Genomic DNA, 18,302 nt, shown 5'->3' on the forward strand with positions numbered 1-18,302 from the left:
CCTAATTGCTTCTTTCCTGACTTGTAAATCTTTTTCTTACTCTTCCCTTCCCTCTTCAATTTCCTGACAGGGAACAAAACAAAAACACGCAGATGGGTATGCAAAGCCAACTGATGGAGGTGGCAGGGCACAGTTGGAGTCACCTGTGTAAATTGGGGTGGAGCTACTGAGTCCTTTAGACAAGCTGTGCTTCAAAAAACTATGGGACTCTGCACATGGCAGTTTGGTGGACTTATGCTTTCTGTCTGGTGGCATTATTAGAAATTAAATGTTCTGTTTAATTACAGTATCTTTTTTGAAAAAAGATGTAAAAGGCTGCTACTCCATGAAAGAAAAGCTGTGACTCCTGCAAATGAATTCTATCATTTTAAATACATTTCATTTAAACTGTCACACGTTCTGAACCCAGTAAGCTCTGAGAAAGTCTACACTACTATTGCTGTTTTGCTTCAATTCTTGGCTAAATACTTGCATAATTTTCTAAGCATCATAAGGATTCTACTGGAACTTGAAATAAAACAATTTTTCCTTCAAATATGCCAAGGATTTATATAATTAGATGATAGATAGATAGATAGATAGATAGATAGATAGATAGATAGATAGATAGCCAGCCCACCTATGGGCCCAAGCACTATGCTGAGGACTTTACATGGAGAATCTAATTCAATCTGTACCTTAGTCCTATAAATAAGGCTTCATTATTGCCCCTTTTACAGATTCAGAGAGGATAAGTGACTTTCTCAAGCAGGATTTGAACCTAGATCTTTCTTAATTCAAACATCATCCCTTTTTTGTTCCTTTCCACTGTGCAGCCTTTCCAACTTGGATAGTATCCATTCTTTAAGTAGCTAAGTTCAAAAGTATCTACAATTTTTGATCCAGAAAGACCACAAAAACAAACAAACAAAAAACAGAGCAGTCCTTTCTAGGACCAGATCGTTGTCAAAATCCTTTCGTTGAGAAGTCTTTCTGAGCAGCTGAGATTCTTTAAGATTGCCAAAGAACTGAGGACTTGTTTTTTTGCTACAGTTGAGAGAAACCTGCTGGAGCAAGCCAAATGCATCCAAAGGAGTGCCACGCAGATTCTGTAGTCAACCCTTTGTATCTTCTCCTATCTCCAGTCAAACTTCTTATAGGTCCAAGGTCCTGCACACATTCAGAACCCCCCTGCCCCAGCCCTAGGCTGCCTTATCTTTCAGCCACAAGATAGTGGCTCCACCCATAATCCATTAACTGGAATGAGTTTTCAATATGACAGCTGTTGGTGCCCAGTATTCACATGTTTGCATCCTTTATGTACAAATCACAGAAAACACTACTTCAGAACCAGCCTAAGCACTCAGGATTGTTACACCAAAAACTTACATCACGATTTTGGTTTCAATGAGTCTCTTAACTTCTTTAAGCCTCATTTTTATTTTCTGTAAAAGGGGCTGATAATGGTTCCTCCCCCAAAAAAGTTGCTGGAAAGATCAAAACACATATTCCAAATAAAGCTTTGAGCACACTGCCTGGCACATAGTAAATATTCATTATATAATTTAGCTGTTATTATTTATCTTATTTAAAAAGGAACTTCTAAAACCAGATGTGTAGTATATATTATTTGATTTTGGAAATAGAATATAAAACACAGCTTCTCAAACTTCCGTGTTCACACAAATCTCTGAGAATCTTATTAAAACATAGGTTCTGATTTGGTAGGTGTTGGGTGGGACTTGGAAATCTGCATTTCCAAGAGGCTCCCACATGATGCTAAAGCTACTGACCCAGTGATTGCAATTGGGATGTCAATAAAATCTAGGGGGTAGACGATTTTTCCTTTTATCATAAACTTCAAAATAAAGCATTGCAATAAAGCTCTGCATATATTTGTTAAATACCCACTAAGTTTCAGGAGCTCTGCCAGGGACCAGAGCCACAAGCGAAAGCAGTCATGATGCCTACCTGGGAGCTTATGACAGGGTAGAGAACACAAGTGTAAAACAAGTAATGACATTCTGCTGACTATGGTAAAGGGAAATGTAAGGTGCTACAGGAATGCAGCACGGGAGATTTTACCTAAGCCAGGGTCTTTGATGCATTCCCAGGACGAGATGTCTTTGACTCCTGGGAGTCAAAGACTAGTGACTCAGGAAGAACTCTTTGGGGTGTTCCTGTCCTTCCTAAAGTATTTACCTCTGTTGATCATCCTTCCAGATGTCCCAATATCCTGCCCCAGAGAGCTTGTGGTCATATACAGGAAAGCTTATTTGGGGACTGCTTGGATATTTAATAATTAAAAGCTAGATTCTTACTATAGCCAGTGACAAAACAAAAACAAAAACACAAAAAAACTTAATCAAGGAAAGGGGATCTTTGCACCATATAGCTGGGAATGCATGGATACAGGATAAAGAATTTTAGTGTGTTTTGATCTCTCCAACTGCTGACAGGCTTCTTTAATGTGACTGGGAGTCATGATAAGGGGGTTGGGAGAAACATGGGTAGAGAAGGCACCAGGCTTTTATCCTAGCAAACAATCCTAGAGGAAAAATAATTTTCCTTTCCAGGCAGTAGTGTAATATTCCAGAGTAGGGCCTCATTGGCCCAGCTTGGGTCACATGTTAATCCCTGAGCCAATCATATTTCCCCTGATGGCACAGGGTGCTGTGGTTGGCCTGGCTTGCCTCATATGACTGCCCTTGTACTTGTAGGAGTTATTGCTTGATATTCCCATCAGAACCATTTGGAGCAGAGAGGCAATTCTCCTGAGGAAGTTTACTGTACCTGCATGAATAACAGATGTCCACCCTGTATCCATCCAAAATTTAGTTCATTTTTCTTAGGTGCAATAGTTCAGTCTTAAGGGCAAAGCATGATTTGGGATACAAAGATACCAAATTGGAGAAGAAACATACTATAATGATATTATTTCTTTCTTGTTGATACAATGTAATTTAAATAAAAAGTATCTTAAATTATCTTAAATCATTTTCAATTGCATCAAGATACCCAAAGTTGTTCTCTGGTTTGGAAGTTTAAGTTATATATTTGTTAAGTAATGAGCAGCATTTAGTAACAGATAAAGTTACTATATAGTTTATATGCCTATTGCAACCACAGAATATTTGCTTTTCCATGAAAGTACTGCATTGGGTAGAATCCACTGAGGATTTCCTTCCACCAATATTTGAGGACCTGCTGGGCCAGGCACTGCTTTAGGCCCTAGAAATGCAAAATGCATTGGGCATTGGGAGAGACTGACATTGAATATAATTTGCTATTTTTAAGGGCCTTTAAGGGTGTTCAAGTAGAGATATCAACAGAGGAGGTGGACCTTTGTTAAAAAGGCACTCTCTTGTTATGGCATATGAAGGTATAACTCTTGTTATAAAGGGATCTCATAAAGGTGTATAAGTAGGAGCATGACAGGCTCAGATGTGTGCTTTACAAGGTCACTCGTATGCCTGCTGCAGAGACAATGAACTTCAGAGGAGGAAAGGGACCAAAAGTGGCTGGCAGTCTTCAGCAACAGTTGAGGTGGAGATGATGAGATGGATTGCATGTCTACCCCCTCAGCAAGAATGTGGGCACATGACCTAAAACAGTGAAAGAGAAAATCAAGAGACATTTTGGAGATAGAATAGATAGGCCATGCCACCCATGTCCTTATAGGGAAGAGACAAAGATAGGTACCATGAAAAGAGTAGAGAAAACAATCCATGATTCATCCACATCTTTATTACCATATACTTTGTGCTGTGCTAGAGATGAAATTTTCTGAAAGGCAGCGATGAAGATGCAAGGCGTCAAGTGTATATAAAGGATAACTTCACTGAAGAAGGCATGCTGAGTTGTAACCTTGCACTACATGTGTGGTCCATGGAGCCATCATTTTAGAGAGGCAGTGTACTCTGGAAAGTAGAATGTGGCTATCTGCTTAACTTTCTGTTCCCACCCCAGCTCTTGTCCCCTCCACTCCCAAATTGTAACAAATTGCTGCAGGCTGGTTCTTTCCAGTGAGAGCATAACACTAACACTGGCATCTTCAGCAACACGTCAATAGGTTGGAACTTGGTAGTAAGTGGGCTTTCCATCAACCATATCCATCTCTCATATGATATTTCAGAGACTGGCAATTCACTCGCTGGAAGCAGAGATGGTCAGGTTATTTAAGGGCTAATTGGAGTGTCTCTCGCTCCTGGATGCTTCTCTTCCTTGGCTTAGCTGAGCATGCAGAGGAATTCTCTTTTTGTTTTTCTGCAGTCACATTTAACTCTCTCTCTGGAAGCCAAGCAGATTTAATTGTGTAAACATGAGCAATGGTAATTGGGTAAATGAAGTTGGAAACCAAGGTATGATGTTTTTGTTTTGCTCTGTGAGGAGAAAAAAAGAGGGAGCTTGTTTTTCTATGGTGGCAAACCTCACTGTCAGAATTCTGGACAGGCAGTTGGCAGGAGGGAATCCCTTTACGAATTTTCATCAAGACCCACTCCGCTGAAATATGTATCTGCTGCCTCGGGGGTTATGGATTGGCCCGGGGACACTTCGTTGTTTTGTAAACCACCAGGTCAAGTGTTTCTCTACACTGGTCTAGCTATCTGGGTGAGAATGAGTAAGAAGTTGCCATGAGAATTACATGCTCAGGTAACATGCATTTGCTGAAAGAGCCATGAGAATGCATTACCAGAGATGTACCTAACTTTCAGCACAGCTAGCTGTAGGTGGAAAACCAGCTTTTAACAGAATATTAAAATATGAAGAATTTTTTTTATAAAGGATGAGTAGTTGCCTTCCTCTAAATAATGTTAATTCAACACTGATTTCTCCAAATTCTACTTATTCACAATCTTTTCCAAACAAAAGATTTAAATAAGAGGAGACTGGTAGATAATATTTTTTAGTCCTGCACTCAAAACACTGAGGTAGTCCCACAAGCAAAAGACCTCATCAACTTCTACTTTCAATCGATAGTTTTACCAGAATATTATGTTTGTCCTTAATTCTTGTATTTTTATTAATGTTGCTAGAATTCCATTTCCTATCAGCCTGCAGTAAAATTCATTTTCCCCGTTGAAAATTCAAGCAAACCCAGAAGCAAACTTGGCAATGTAGCATGTCCCCCTCACCATACAGATTGCTTTATAAATGAGGAACTATTAAAAAGGAGCAGGTCTAAGGTTAATGAGACACTCATTAGAGAGAGAGAATTGTAGAAGCTGATAGTGCTCCGTGTCTGTATTGAAGGAGAGGCTATTGTTATAGGATGTTTGCTGTGCTGATATCGTAAACCACATGACAGATGGGTCAAGTGCTGATTACAGTATTCTAACATTTGGAATAGCAAGTAACATATTTGATAAGCTGGCAAGTTTTTATATATGATTCAACCCACAATATAAAAGCCACGAGAATTCCAAATTGAAAATAATTAAATGAGCTGGAAACAATCAGATACCACACATTTTTCCCCAAAATGACAGATTTTGACATGTTGAAATTCCACAAAGGGAGCAAGAATATTCCCTAGCTCACTTGAACTAATAATGGCCCTTCATCTGCTTTTGTAAAGCAATTAATTCCTGCTTTCTCCCAGCATTGGAGACAACAGTGAACGTTTGTAGACACCCTAGGCTTTACAGAGATCTGTCCGGGCATTATTTTATTTGCTCTTAACATCAGCCCCACAAGGTATATAAAAAAAGATATTAATAGTCTCACTTCATAGCTGAGGAATCTGAAGCACAAGGAGCTTAAAAAGAAGGTAAAAAAGGTTATGTAAGAAAGTTAAGTAGCATATTGAGGGTGAGGAGCCAGATCTTCTGGCTATGAATCCATCAAGTCTAATCATTGGGAAGAGGAAGCAGCTGTTAACATAGAGGCGTTCTTCATTGAACCAAAGTGTATCTTCTTTCTGTTGATGATGCTGCCACCATCATTCATGTGTATCCATCTGGATAAAGGCATCCAGTGTTTGCATTCAGCCTCTTGAGTGTCTCGGTAGGGCGGTACTGGTGACGCTGGTAAGAGTCCCGTCCCTTGTCACACAATGTCACACCTCTGTAGTATTGCGGTAACTCCAAGAAAGCGGCAGCTCTCGGTTTGTGTCTCATCACTGTTGCTTGTTTGGTTGTTCTTTTCAGAGTTCGTCATCTTACTTGTCACCTTTGTGAAAGTCACCTTGTCTCTTTCCTTTTTTACTGTCTCTCCTCACCTACCCGAGCAGCTCCCCCGTCACCTCCTGGGCCTCCTCCACCCACCCAAAAGCAGACCAGCATGTTTTATCAGAGGCTCAAAGGCATGCCTAGGCCAAAACCAAGTACTGTAAACTTCTACGGTTACTTTATTCAGCAGCTTTCTAGCTTCGTTTGCTTTTCTGTTCATTTTTCTTCTTGAAATTTTGTTTCGGTTTGGAACACTAAGCTGAGGCTCAGGCTCTCAAGTTTGACACTGTAGGTTTTGAGACAGTCGAAAGAGAGCATTTATTTCCAAATGTCCACATTTTTTTGTCCAGCTATGTCTGACATATGCAACATTTTCAAATCTCAATGTCAGCACAAAATAACATTGTTGTTGCATAACATTTTGCATGACTATTTTTTTATATGTTATGAGCTTCAATTCTGTGTATGAAATGTTTACTAAGTATATTGTAGCTTTTGTTCCCCTCTTCTTCAGTGCTCCAGCTAGTATGAGATTGGGTGATAGGAATGTTGCAATCCATTTCAAGACAGCGGAAGTGACAAAAAAAATCAAGTCTAAGCACAAATTTCTCCTTGACCTCTGATGGGGGGGAGGACATGCTAGAGGATTTTGCACAATATTTTCTTTAAAGACAACATCTTAGAAAAGTTGTTTTTAGTATGGTTTTTGCCATTTAGCTAGTCAGTTAGATATGCAAATGAAGAAGAAAATAGTGTCATGTCTCAATAAAGTGGCTTGATCTACAGATAATGGAATTGCAGCTAATTAATAGTAAATGAAAGTCTGCTACATGGGTTAATTGGAAGATCAAGCATCCTAGATTAAAGGGTCTTTAACCTGCTTATTTTAATAGTTTCATGTTAAAGTAAAATTACAAAAGGTTTTATTAAACATACTGTTTGTATATATACATCAGGCATACACATATCTGTGTACATGTGCACACACTTATAGAATGGCTGTGTGCACATATACACTTTATGTGTATCTATCAATATATATTGTAGTCAATCTAAGAGTACTGCATATTAAAACAAATCTTCAGGTGGTCCCAGCTTAAACATCTTGGATTTCTCCAAACATAAATATCATTCACAGCTTTTAAATGCAAGTAAATAAAAATATTGGTGGGAATTACTTCCTGTCTATATCATATGTCATATGCAGTTAGAATTCCCCTAGATTTGGTGAGTATTCCATGCAAAGGACAATGTTCTTTATTCTTAAAGCTAGAGATTTCAAAGATGTGCCCCAAGTGGGATTTCCTGCAGATTTGTATTAATGTGCAGGCTTGTCTGGTTACTAGAAAATGTATGTAAGTGTGTGATGTGTGTATGTGGGTGTATGTGTCGAATGGGTAATAAGCATAGGATGAGGAATTTGCAAATTGATGTGTAAATGTGAATACCAACTAATAAAAAATAGTAGCTTATGCATATTTACTATCAAAATGCAAATACCTCATTCTACACATATTACTCAAACATATATACACAGTATGTTTGTAGAAATGCCTGAAAGTCTCCTGATGAAATTATGATAGCCCATTTATGAAATTATACATAAGCCAGGTGCCCCAAAAGTGCAGAAGTCAATCTTGTCGCTCATTCTCTCTCTACATATTTATTGCTCTGGACCAGGCAATGAGCTATTGACCCTAAACTCTGCATATTTCCTTCCTCTGAGCATTGGACATTCCCTGCCTCATCTGTATATTTATGTTCCCCAGCACTCCCACCTTCATGCCCTAACCATATCCAGCCACATTTCCACCTGTGCATGGTAGAGACAATATAGCGTTCCATTGGCCTGAATCCAGAAAACCCACTTTCACACCAGTCATCAGACCTTGTTGGACTGAAACTTGGAGTACCTTGACAACCCCATCTTACCATTCTTAGCTTCCATTGGCTACAACTCTCTTTGCATAGTGTTTCACTGAATTTGTCTTTCATTATTAAATCCCAAATTACTAATCATCTGACATGTTCATCGCCTGTGTAACAAATGTACAAAGGAACATTATATGGCTCTCTTAAGTTTCTTTTGTAAATTAACAGTCACTCATAACTTTGTTTAAACCCTTCCCACTCCAAAACAACAACACAAACAACAACAAAATCTTCCTGTGAAGTATTGAATAATTTCCTTTAGCTAGAAAAACCCTGAAGCCAAAATACATCTGCTTTAGATGAGGAGATAAAAATACGTTCTGGCACTCTTTTTTGTGCACACATATACCTGCCTGTGGAATCACACTAACGGATCCGTATTGCCATTATACTCTGTGTGTTCCAAAGGACTCTGAGGCTTCAAGGTTTGAAAGTTTCAACATGAAATGGAAGATCTCCTATGAGTGCAGACTGATTAAATTCAAGCGATTTGATTGGCTAGGGAAACCTTTGTATTTTAAATATTACTGCTTACCCTCCGGGAAAAAAATGTTTAATTTTTGGTAACATAGTGACCTTAGCAAACCATGAATTCACCTCTACAAAAGACTCAAAATCAACCAGGGTTCTATTTATTCTTGAGTCAGATAAAAACACAAATGCTTTCAACACAATAAAAACAAAGACTTTTTTTTTTCAAAGAAATATTTTTGAGTCCATTGTTGCCACCCCCCTGATAAAATTTCAATTGTACCAACAGGTGGCACAAACTTCCACCAGTTCATCCAGTAATCTACTCCCAACATCCTTTTACTGATTCTATCCCACCTTCTACCTAATGGCCCAGGAATGTCCCTTAACTTTCAATCTCCTCCCTGGACAACTTAAAACAGCCAGACCTTTGATTCTGCTTGTTCAAAATGAACATTCCCATACCTGTTAAACATGCAGACCTGTAATGAAAAACAATGCTATAGTATCAAATATCCAGGGACAAATCCAGGAAACAAATGTCACAGCAATCAAGAGTAAGCTTCCCACTTCAGGTAGCACGAACACGGTCTAGAGAGTGATATAAGATAGTACATTTATGCTGTCTTTAAAGAACGTGTGTACAAAATGTCACTAAATTTGAAATGGGCTGTCATAAACTTAATGAAGCTTAATATGCAAATTTGAAGCTGGAGCACTGCTTTTTCTTAATATGTATTCTAATGACGATGGTGATAATAACAAAATGGCTTTATGGTTTGCTCACTACTAATTATGTGGCACTTAACATTTGCATGAAACTTAAAAAAAAAAATTGGTAACTATTTGACATTTCTTATCCACTAGTTCTAATGGCCACAAACCTAGCCTGAGGCTTTCGCTGAATTTTAACACAAATTCTTGTACCACAGAAAATGTAGGCCGCTTAATCACTCCTGCCAAAAAGCTCGAGGACACAATCCGCCTTGCTGAACTAGTCATTGAGGTTCTCCAACAGAATGAGGAGCACCACGCAGAGGTGAGCAGGCATGGCGGGAAAATAAATGTCTCTTTGGGTGTCCCTTAGCTGGAAAGTGCAGAACTGATCCTACCAGCGACATGAACAAGATGCCTTAACACCCATTTTCTTTTAACTGGCCTTGCAAAGAGAAGGAAAGTGGAAGTGTTGCAAAGAGAAGCCTTGGGAAGGTTGTTAAAAGCAAGCAAAAAGTGGTAGCATGTTCTCCATTTCAGCTTAACTTTTCAGATGTTTCTAGCAACCAGCAAAAGAGGTGAGTATATTTTAAAGATAATTTACTCAAGCAGCATATGGTTATCATCCAGAATACACAAAATACCTTTTGGTCTTCTGTGGTTGTCATTGTTGCTGCCACTGTTGTTTTTATTTCTTTTATTTGGTGTGTGGATCACAGGCCATGTTTTTGAATTTATCTCTGTAACTTACTCTCTGCTTGCACCAAAGTCTTCATCTGTTAATCTCGGATGACCTAGGTTGCTAAACGTAGTAACAGAAGTGAATTATTCTGTGTTGTTCAACCTGTCGATTCGCCAACATACATCTAAATAGATACAGCTTACTTTTTCCTTTTTTTTCTTATGAGCCACTGTCAAAATGATCATTTTGATAATTATTGTAAACTAAGGGATTGCAAGGCTAATCAAATCCCAAACCTATAAGGACCTAAACAACCCAACCCTTCCAAAAAAAGAAAAAAAAAAAAAGATCCTAAGACTCCATTATGGTCAAAATATTTTTATCACTTCTTGTTTCAAAACTAAGATTTAAAATCATTGCTCTTAAAAATAACCTTTCGGAAAATTGCACTAATTTTCACTCTTCCTCTCCATTCCATTCTACAGCAAAAGGGGAAACAAGGCATTCCATAAAAGCAATTTCTCAAGCACTTAAAATGATCATTCCCATGATAAATGAGAATTGACAGTATAGTTAAATAATATATAATACACCATAAATCCAATCGTCCCGACTAATGCCTGATTGCATATTTAAATTTCCTCCCTGTTTTTCTACTGTTCCACTCAATCATGGCTGATCGTGGCAGGGAAAAGAGGTATGTGACTAAACCGAATGAGCCAGCCACCTGCTGTCATAGTCTGTGCATGCCCTTTCAGTACCATGTCTTCTACTGGGACTTTTCCTGGGTGCTCCTGCTTTCTAACACTGACCCAAGGAATGTAACAGCAACCTCCAGTGGACTGCTTGTGAAATGGTGGCCCTCCACGGCAGGGTAAATGTGGGGGTTCTCTTGTGCGTGCATGAAGCAATTGATTGATATACCTACCTAACAACAACTGCAGTTACATCCCGACACGCGCCTCCCACCTGCCTGGATTCTGTCCTTAGCCTGTCTTAGTTTCCTATGTCCGTCTGTACTTACCTTTCTCACAGCAGATGAGTACCCAACCGTCGTAACCAGTAGCTGGCCAGAGTGATACTAATCTTCTTCTACAACTGTCTGTATGTGAATCATATATACAGTATTTATATATAGAGAGAGTGCCAAAGAATCATGATTTCCCTTCAAAACCCTCTGAGGATGGGGTGAAGACCCCTTGAGGTGAGCGTAACTGACTCCTACAGCACCCAGCAGTGCACACCAGGAATGACAAGAGGGGCCAGATCAACACCCTCCAAATATGGAAACTAGGACATACCTCCAGACATAAAATTAAGTTGGGCTAGAATTTTTTTTCAACTGCATCCTGTAGGATGTCCCTTTCAGATGTGGGGGGGGCCTTTGAGGTTTAAGTGACGGTAAGTATGTTCTTTCCGGGTGTCCACCCAAACATCTCCAGAGGCCCTCCCCTGACTTGGATGTTGAGGCTTTTCCCATGATGCTGAACCAAATCTACATGTTTCTGAAGACATGGATATGAAGAAGATATTTTCCTAAGTCACAGCTGGGCTGCTGTGCTTTTAAGTAAAAGAAGAAAAATGACAGGCATGCTTGGTTTGTAACCACGTTATTCTCTGAGGCTGCTACAGGCTAAGAAAGGATGGATATTTTCCCAAATTACTCAAAAGAGGTACCAAAGAGAAGTTGATATTCCAAAGAAGACTTCTATTTTTTTTACTTTTCAACAACAAAGCCCTTTTTTCACTGAGTGCTAATCATCCTCTTAAATTACCCTAATAACCATCATCGTGAAAATATTTTAGTCTTACCCATCCAAAACCCATCCAGGGTAAATAAATAGAGTAGAAATAAATTCAATTTTACTTTCCTTTACTGACTTTGAGAGCTAAAACTGAAAATTTCAGCATACTTTGAATTTGGAGGCTCAATTTGGTTTTTGATAAATGTGCAAGATTATTTCCTGAATTAGTAATTTCACCCAGTCACAAAAATTTCATTAATCAAAAGCCACCTATCTACTGAGCACTGAGGCTACTACCTCAGTGCTTTTGGGAAGGCCAAGGAGACATAAAGTAGTCTTGGGCTTCAAACAATATGGTGCAGAGTGGCCAGGAGCTCGGGTTCTGTGCCAGAGAAGCTTGAGTTTGAATTCCCAGCTTTACCTCCTCATTGCTTTCTGATCTCAACCTGGTTACTTAACCTGTCCCATCCTGTAAGTGGGAGATAACAATAGAATCTACCTCAGATGGTCATTGTTGGGATGGAAGGCCACATTGAGTAAAGCATCGTCTGTTATGCCTGGCATATAGTAAGTTCTCAACAAATTTTGGCTGCTAAGGAACAAAATATATGAATATGTGATCATGAAAAGGACAAAACCTATGTGAAAAGTACCAAATGGGTGGTACAGACAGAACGTGTTGAAAGAAGACGGGGTTCATTTCAAGATGGAGTGGTCCAGAAAGGTACCACCCTTTGTTCTCAGCATTCACTTACAGATTGCAATCACCTGGAAAGCTCTCAAAAATTGCTGGTGCCAGGGCCTTACCCCAGCTCAATTAATCAGAATCTCATGGGAGGAGCCGCCTATTAGTAATTTTTAAAAGCTGCTCAGCTGATTTCAAGGTATAGTTAGGTCAAGAGCTCCTGGGCTACAGCTAGAGAAGTAGAATTTGCCCTGGTACATTTAAGATGAGGTTTTGCTGCCCAAAGAATGAAGTACGAAGATTTTTTTTCTACTAACCAGTACTCACTGTATATTTTGAGTGCTTAATAAACTCTCAAAAATCACTAAATCCTAAGCATGGGTCTTGGCTGTAGAGCCGTGCTGTTTGGTGGCACCACACAAATGAAAATGACAAGTAGACTTGCTTCCCCCACCAAAAAAATAATGATCCTTGGTACCATTTTAAATTCCAATACAAAGTAATTAAATGCCCCAAGAGAAAACGTTCTCATCAGCTAGAAATGCATCGCACATATACTCATGCATGATACAGTAACAGTTGTCCTATTTATCTCTAATTTCAGCTTAATTCTGCTCTGAGAGCCTACATTATTCACACACACATGTGCACACACGAATTATGCCTTCATGTATCATCGCTCCACCTTTCCAATCTCTCTCTCTATGTATACGTATGTATATGTATATATGTATTGTGGTATACAAAGGGGTACATATATACATGTAGTTTGTGTACAGAATATACAATGTGTTCAGTGTGGTGGACTGTATTCCTAAAGTATACATCTTTGCCTTTAAATAATGAAACGCTACGGGTAAGTATTTAGAAGCCAAAGTACACCTCCCTATTGTCTTTGGAAAAGATTTCCAAAGACTTTAGATGCCCACAAACCCTGAGTTAACTCATGTACAAAAATAGCATTCACCTGTATGAGCAAGCATTAAATAAATATAGTTGTTGGGTTTGGGTGGGGTTTTTTATTTTGTTTTGTTATAATTTTAAAGCTTGCCTTGCTCAACCCAGTCACACAGATTCTTTTCATCTGATTGAAATTATGATAATGGTTTTTTGGTTGTTATTGTCCTTGCCAGAATCTTTTTCTCCTTCTCAGAGAGTCAGGCTTGATGATGAAGTTCTGGAGGAATGACCTTGGGCGTTCAGAAATAGATTTGGTCTTCATTTCTCCTACAACTTCTATATTTAAATTGTCTTCGTTCTAGAATCCTAAGCTTCTCTGCCAGACTTCTAAAGTGATAATTCACATCACAGTAGTCATTGTTCTTTGTAAGGCTGCCTATCTACATGACTATTAATGCAACAACTATAGACAATTGCTCAATTTTATTAAATTCTAAAGAAGGACTAAGTTCTCTGTAGCTAGTACAAGTGGGTGCTTCTTAGGGCCTCTGGTTTGCAACTTGTAAATAAACCTGGTAATAACCAGGTATAAGGTTGGGCAAAGATATTTTTAATTTCAGACATTTAGGATTGGTTTTTTTGTTCTGTGTTTTGTTTTGTTTTGTTTTCTGTCATCCTAGAGCAAAATCATGTCTGGGAAGGCAACTCAGTCTCCCCAGTAACTGTTTACTTGGACTCACCCTGAAGATGTAAAGTTAATCAAATAACAAAAGAATAAGTACCAGCAACCAACATTTGGTGTGCTTTTGTGAATTTTGCAAATATCCTGCATCAGGATGGATGAGAGTCATCACTCCTATATATAGGGTTGGGGGTGGGAGTGGGACTCCAGTAAGTCCCAATATTTAGAAGGTCTCTGCCTAGAAGACAGGTGGCTGGGAGAGCTCTGGGTGTGAGGTGGAGGATTTCTTCCTCTGCCAGATATAGCCAAATGGTCAGTGGAGCCAGCCCCAAACCCCAGGGCTCTCATGCCAGTGTAGTAAAACTACAATAAAACCTCATCAATTCAGACTTAAATGCTTGTGACAATTCAACTGCAGATGTGGCTCTTATAGTGTTTCTTAAGTAGGACATTTGACATGATCTCAACTTTCTTTGGAAATTCTAAAGCCTTTCTCACAGATTTCATCCCAGGCCCACTGAAGTTAAAGCTTCTATCTCTTTGACTTCATTTTATAGATCAATTTGTCTACAATTATTAGAAGTTTCTCTAAAAAGCTTCTACATTTGTGATATATTTGTGTGGTAATCAGGAAATACCATTTACTTTGGTGCCCAATTACAGACTGCATTTGAAAACAATAAAATGCTACCTCTTTTTAGAAAACCCCATAACTTAGGTTTTTTGCTGACAAATGAACATCCCTCTTCTCTCACTACTCTGAATCAGTGAGGTTTTACTGTAAATTAAAATGGAAAAAGCAGGTGTCTATTTCCAGCCAAGCTGACCTTGCAGAATGGTCCATGACTTGATTTTTTCCATTTAATTTGCAAACCAGCCACATGTTGATAAAGGAGAAGTAAGTAAAATGAAAGATCATGAAAGAAGAGAGGTGGACCCCTGATCCTGCCTCCTAGTGGCTGTTAGAATATCCCCCCAAATAACGAATAAATCACAGAAGAGCTTGGCCATTGAACAAACTCTTTCATTTATGGAATTATTTCCATAATCATCTTTCATGTTTCCAATCGCCTTCCCATCTTTTTTTTTGGTGAATGCTCCGGAAAGTGTTTCCAATGTAAATACTTTACGGCATCGGGTGGGGGGGATGGGGGACACAAAGGGGCTGGCAATTTGTTTTTGTTTCTCTGCTCTCTTTGAAATCAGAAAAAAAAGGGGGGGGGGCCTGTTGACACCGCCACTCATTCTGCATGCTCCCTGCCAGAAATGATTAGTCAACATGCATGCGTGCCTTTGAATGGCATTCACATCTGGCCCAGTCCGATGTGAATGTTGCCCCTGAGACCCTGCACAATGATTTCTAAGGACCCACGTGCATGAAAATGAGTTACTTCACTGATATTTTTTGGTTTTCAATGTACATATGTGTCCAACCCCCAGAAAAGTAAGTCCCAATCTTACTGAGTGTTTTCTAGCTTACACCTGACCTTTCCTACAAACAGAATGCAAAACCAGAGGCTCCCTGCTTAAAGAGATTTTGACTCAAAAGTTTGGTGACATGGTGAGAAATAGGAGTAACATGACCAATGTGTAGAGGTATATGAGTTGCTGAGCTTGTATGAGACTATAGACCATTAAGCCCAGATATGTAGATATAAGTGAACCACAATTGCAAATTTTCAAGTTAGACCAGCAGAAAACCCATAAACACAGTGAAGAAACTCCCAAATTCTTATACCTTAGAGCAAGAGCCAGCCAACAACGGTAATAAAGAGCATGACTCAAAACATACTGGATTATTGTAAATTGAACAGAAGTTCCACGTCTGTCATTTCTGCAGCTGCATCCTCGACCAGCAGGTCAGAATCAAGACTTTCTGAGGCAGGCCTGGAACGATGAAAAGCATGGCCTTAGGACACTGAGAGGCCCAATTGTATCAAAAATGCTGTTCTTTTTACAATAAAATTACCAAACCCTGCTGATGCACAGTTAATCTTGACCGGTGAGGGCTTGACTTCACATCTTAGGTCAGAGGGAGAAGCTTATTACCTCTTTGTCTGTTGTTTTTCTGCCACATTTCAAAGGCCTTTGCGTGGTGGTCAGACTTGATGGTGGAGCATGCCGAGACGTTCCTGTCGCTTTTTGCAGTGGATATGGATGCAGCATTAGAGGTGCAGCCTCCAGACACATGGGACAGTTTTCCACTGTTTCAGCTGCTGAATGATTTTCTCCGTACCGACTGTATGTATTATCTTTGACTTAGTGGGCTTTCCTAAGTAGTGTGCAGATAAACAGATCGCTAAAATGATTTTGTCCCAGGCAGACTACAGGCTAGTGAAACCTCCTCATAGTTTCCTTGTTGCTTTAAAAAAAAAAAAAAACTTATAGCTGATGGCCATTCTCTTTCTTCCAACACACGTCCTGTTGCACCGAAGCCCTCTCTTAACTAAGCAGAAGAACCCACAAGCAGTGTGATAAGCGGTACTCCTGCCTGTGTGTTTTATTTGCTTTTGAACAAGCTAATTAACGTAACCTCTTCACATTTTGAAATTTTTATTGAAAGATGTTTTCTAGATGAAAAACAATTTCTAGCTAAATAACACCCCAAGTGCTTCAGTATCTTACAGCAACACATACCCATAAAATAGGCCTTCCTTCCAAGAAGAGTGATGAAGGAGGGGAGGGGTACAGAATGTTCTTTCTATCTGCTAATGTCATGGGAGGAAGGGGAGTGGATTTACAAGGAAAACCTAAAAAGGAGTTGTCAATTATTGTTTTTACTGTTTTTTTTAAAGGAGCATTGATTAATTTTCCTTTTTAGAAGAATGAAACAAATGGGTGAAATATTTTTGAATTCCACTTTCCTTCCAGACAGATCTAATTGTGAGCTTCAATGCTGTTCATGTACTTTTAGACTCCCCCTTTTTTTACATCCTCCATAAGAAGTATAATTTAATATAGAAGACAGTCCTTTCTATATGTATAGTGGATGCTGATAAAGCAAGTGTGGGTTCTTACCAAGCTTTTGCTTATCTGTTCTAGATAATTTGTGCAATGGAAAATTTCACAAACACCTGCAAGACCTGTTTGCCCCACTTGTGGTTAGATATGTGGATTTGATGGAGTCCTCAATCGCACAATCCATTCACAGGGGCTTTGAGCGGGAGTCATGGGAACCAGTCAAGTAAGGAAACCTTTTTTGATACCATCGGAGTTTGGGTGCAAATGGCTGGCAAGTCATACAGAGATGGAATAACGGTGTCTTACAGTTTTTATTGTTAGCATGGACAGGGAGCAAACACTACCTGTTTCCAACTGTGATGCTCGTACCGTCCTTGTCCAAAGCAGGGGAGGCGGGTGGAGGTTGAGAAATGTTTTATGAAATGAAATCTTTGTTTTATTGCACAAGGTAAACAAGAAATAAGGGATATAAACCTGGCTGTGATGTTTGCACTGTGTATCTTACTCTAGTGGTGATATCCCTAGGAATTAATGTTTCTCACAGCGTGTTCCATAGCGGTCTATGCAAGGGGTCAGCACACTTTTTCTATAAAAGGTCAGATAGTGAATATTAAGGTCTTTCAAGCTGCACCATCTCTATCACAACTACTCAGCTCTACTGTTGTAGTGAAAAATCAAAAACAGACAAAAGGCAAATGAACAAGCGTGGCTGTGTTGCATAAAACTTTATTTTCAAAAACAGGAGACTGTCCTGTGGGCTATAGTTGCCATTTTCTGGCCTAGGCTTTTGAGACACACCTCAAGAAAAGGACTACTGTATGGCCAGATTTGTTTAGAAAATTCTGTATCCCCCACTCATCCACCCCACACTCATATCTCCTAGAGAACCACAAAGCACAACAACAGATTTGAAAACTCTGAGAACATAGTAATATAGACCCTCATTTAACTCTGCTTCACCTGGAGCTTCCTAAATGTATTTAACTACTTTTTTTTTTTCCAGTGGGATATCTATCCTGTAGGACCAATGACAGGAAATCCTGTAGGGTGTGAATCTGGCAATTTCCACAATTGCTTAGCAAATCTTAGATCCTATTTGAAAATGTCTGGCAGATTCAGTACCACCTCCGTTCCCCAGCAAGGGGGAGGGCTGTGACTCAGGGCTGCCAGAGGGTCAGTCTCAGGTTTGCCTTTCTAGAGACATAGAAGGCTCCTAGGTGGAGAGAATTTTCTAGTATGGTTTGAAAAGCTCCAATAAAACCTGGTATCACTAGCTTTGCCCTGTTAGATTCTTTTTTTCCCTTTTATGTAAGAAAAGCATTTTGTTCTTTCAAATCCTTTCCATCTTTGGGAAAAAGCAACCAGTATGAAGCAAAATGGG

The 18,302-nt window shown here is 39.3% G+C and overlaps 1 protein-coding gene and 1 long non-coding RNA gene across 12 annotated transcripts in view; one reads left to right on the top strand and one right to left on the bottom strand.

Moving 5' to 3' along the window:
• Positions 1-18,302, top strand: part of CADPS (calcium dependent secretion activator) — a 459,608-nt gene that overhangs the window by 347,956 nt on the left and 93,350 nt on the right. For 6 of the 10 annotated variants that reach the window (XM_077858239.1, XM_077858240.1, XM_077858241.1 and 3 more), the window contains 3 exons: positions 9,485-9,591; positions 16,045-16,201; positions 17,003-17,144. In XM_077858239.1, coding sequence (XP_077714365.1) covers positions 9,485-9,591; positions 16,045-16,201; positions 17,003-17,144 — 406 coding nt within the window. Of the gene's footprint in view, positions 1-9,484; positions 9,592-14,837; positions 14,859-16,044; positions 16,202-17,002; positions 17,145-18,302 lie in introns of all 10 variants that reach the window. The other 4 variants (XM_077858238.1, XM_077858232.1, XM_077858234.1 and 1 more) reach the window with 1 other exon arrangement.
• On the bottom strand, positions 3,711-13,639 carry LOC144289810 (uncharacterized). Of its 2 annotated transcripts, none has more exons than XR_013357784.1 (3): positions 13,346-13,639; positions 9,911-10,068; positions 3,711-4,361 (listed from the first exon to the last, which is right to left on the bottom strand). It is a non-coding gene; the product is annotated as an uncharacterized LOC144289810 (long non-coding RNA). The 2 variants fall into 2 exon arrangements; XR_013357785.1 differs by lacking the exon at positions 13,346-13,639 and adding an exon at positions 10,973-11,057.

The sequence above is a fragment of the Canis aureus genome, chromosome 19 (assembly GCF_053574225.1).
Source record: "Canis aureus isolate CA01 chromosome 19, VMU_Caureus_v.1.0, whole genome shotgun sequence".
In the NCBI taxonomy this organism is placed as follows: Eukaryota; Metazoa; Chordata; class Mammalia; order Carnivora; family Canidae; genus Canis; species Canis aureus.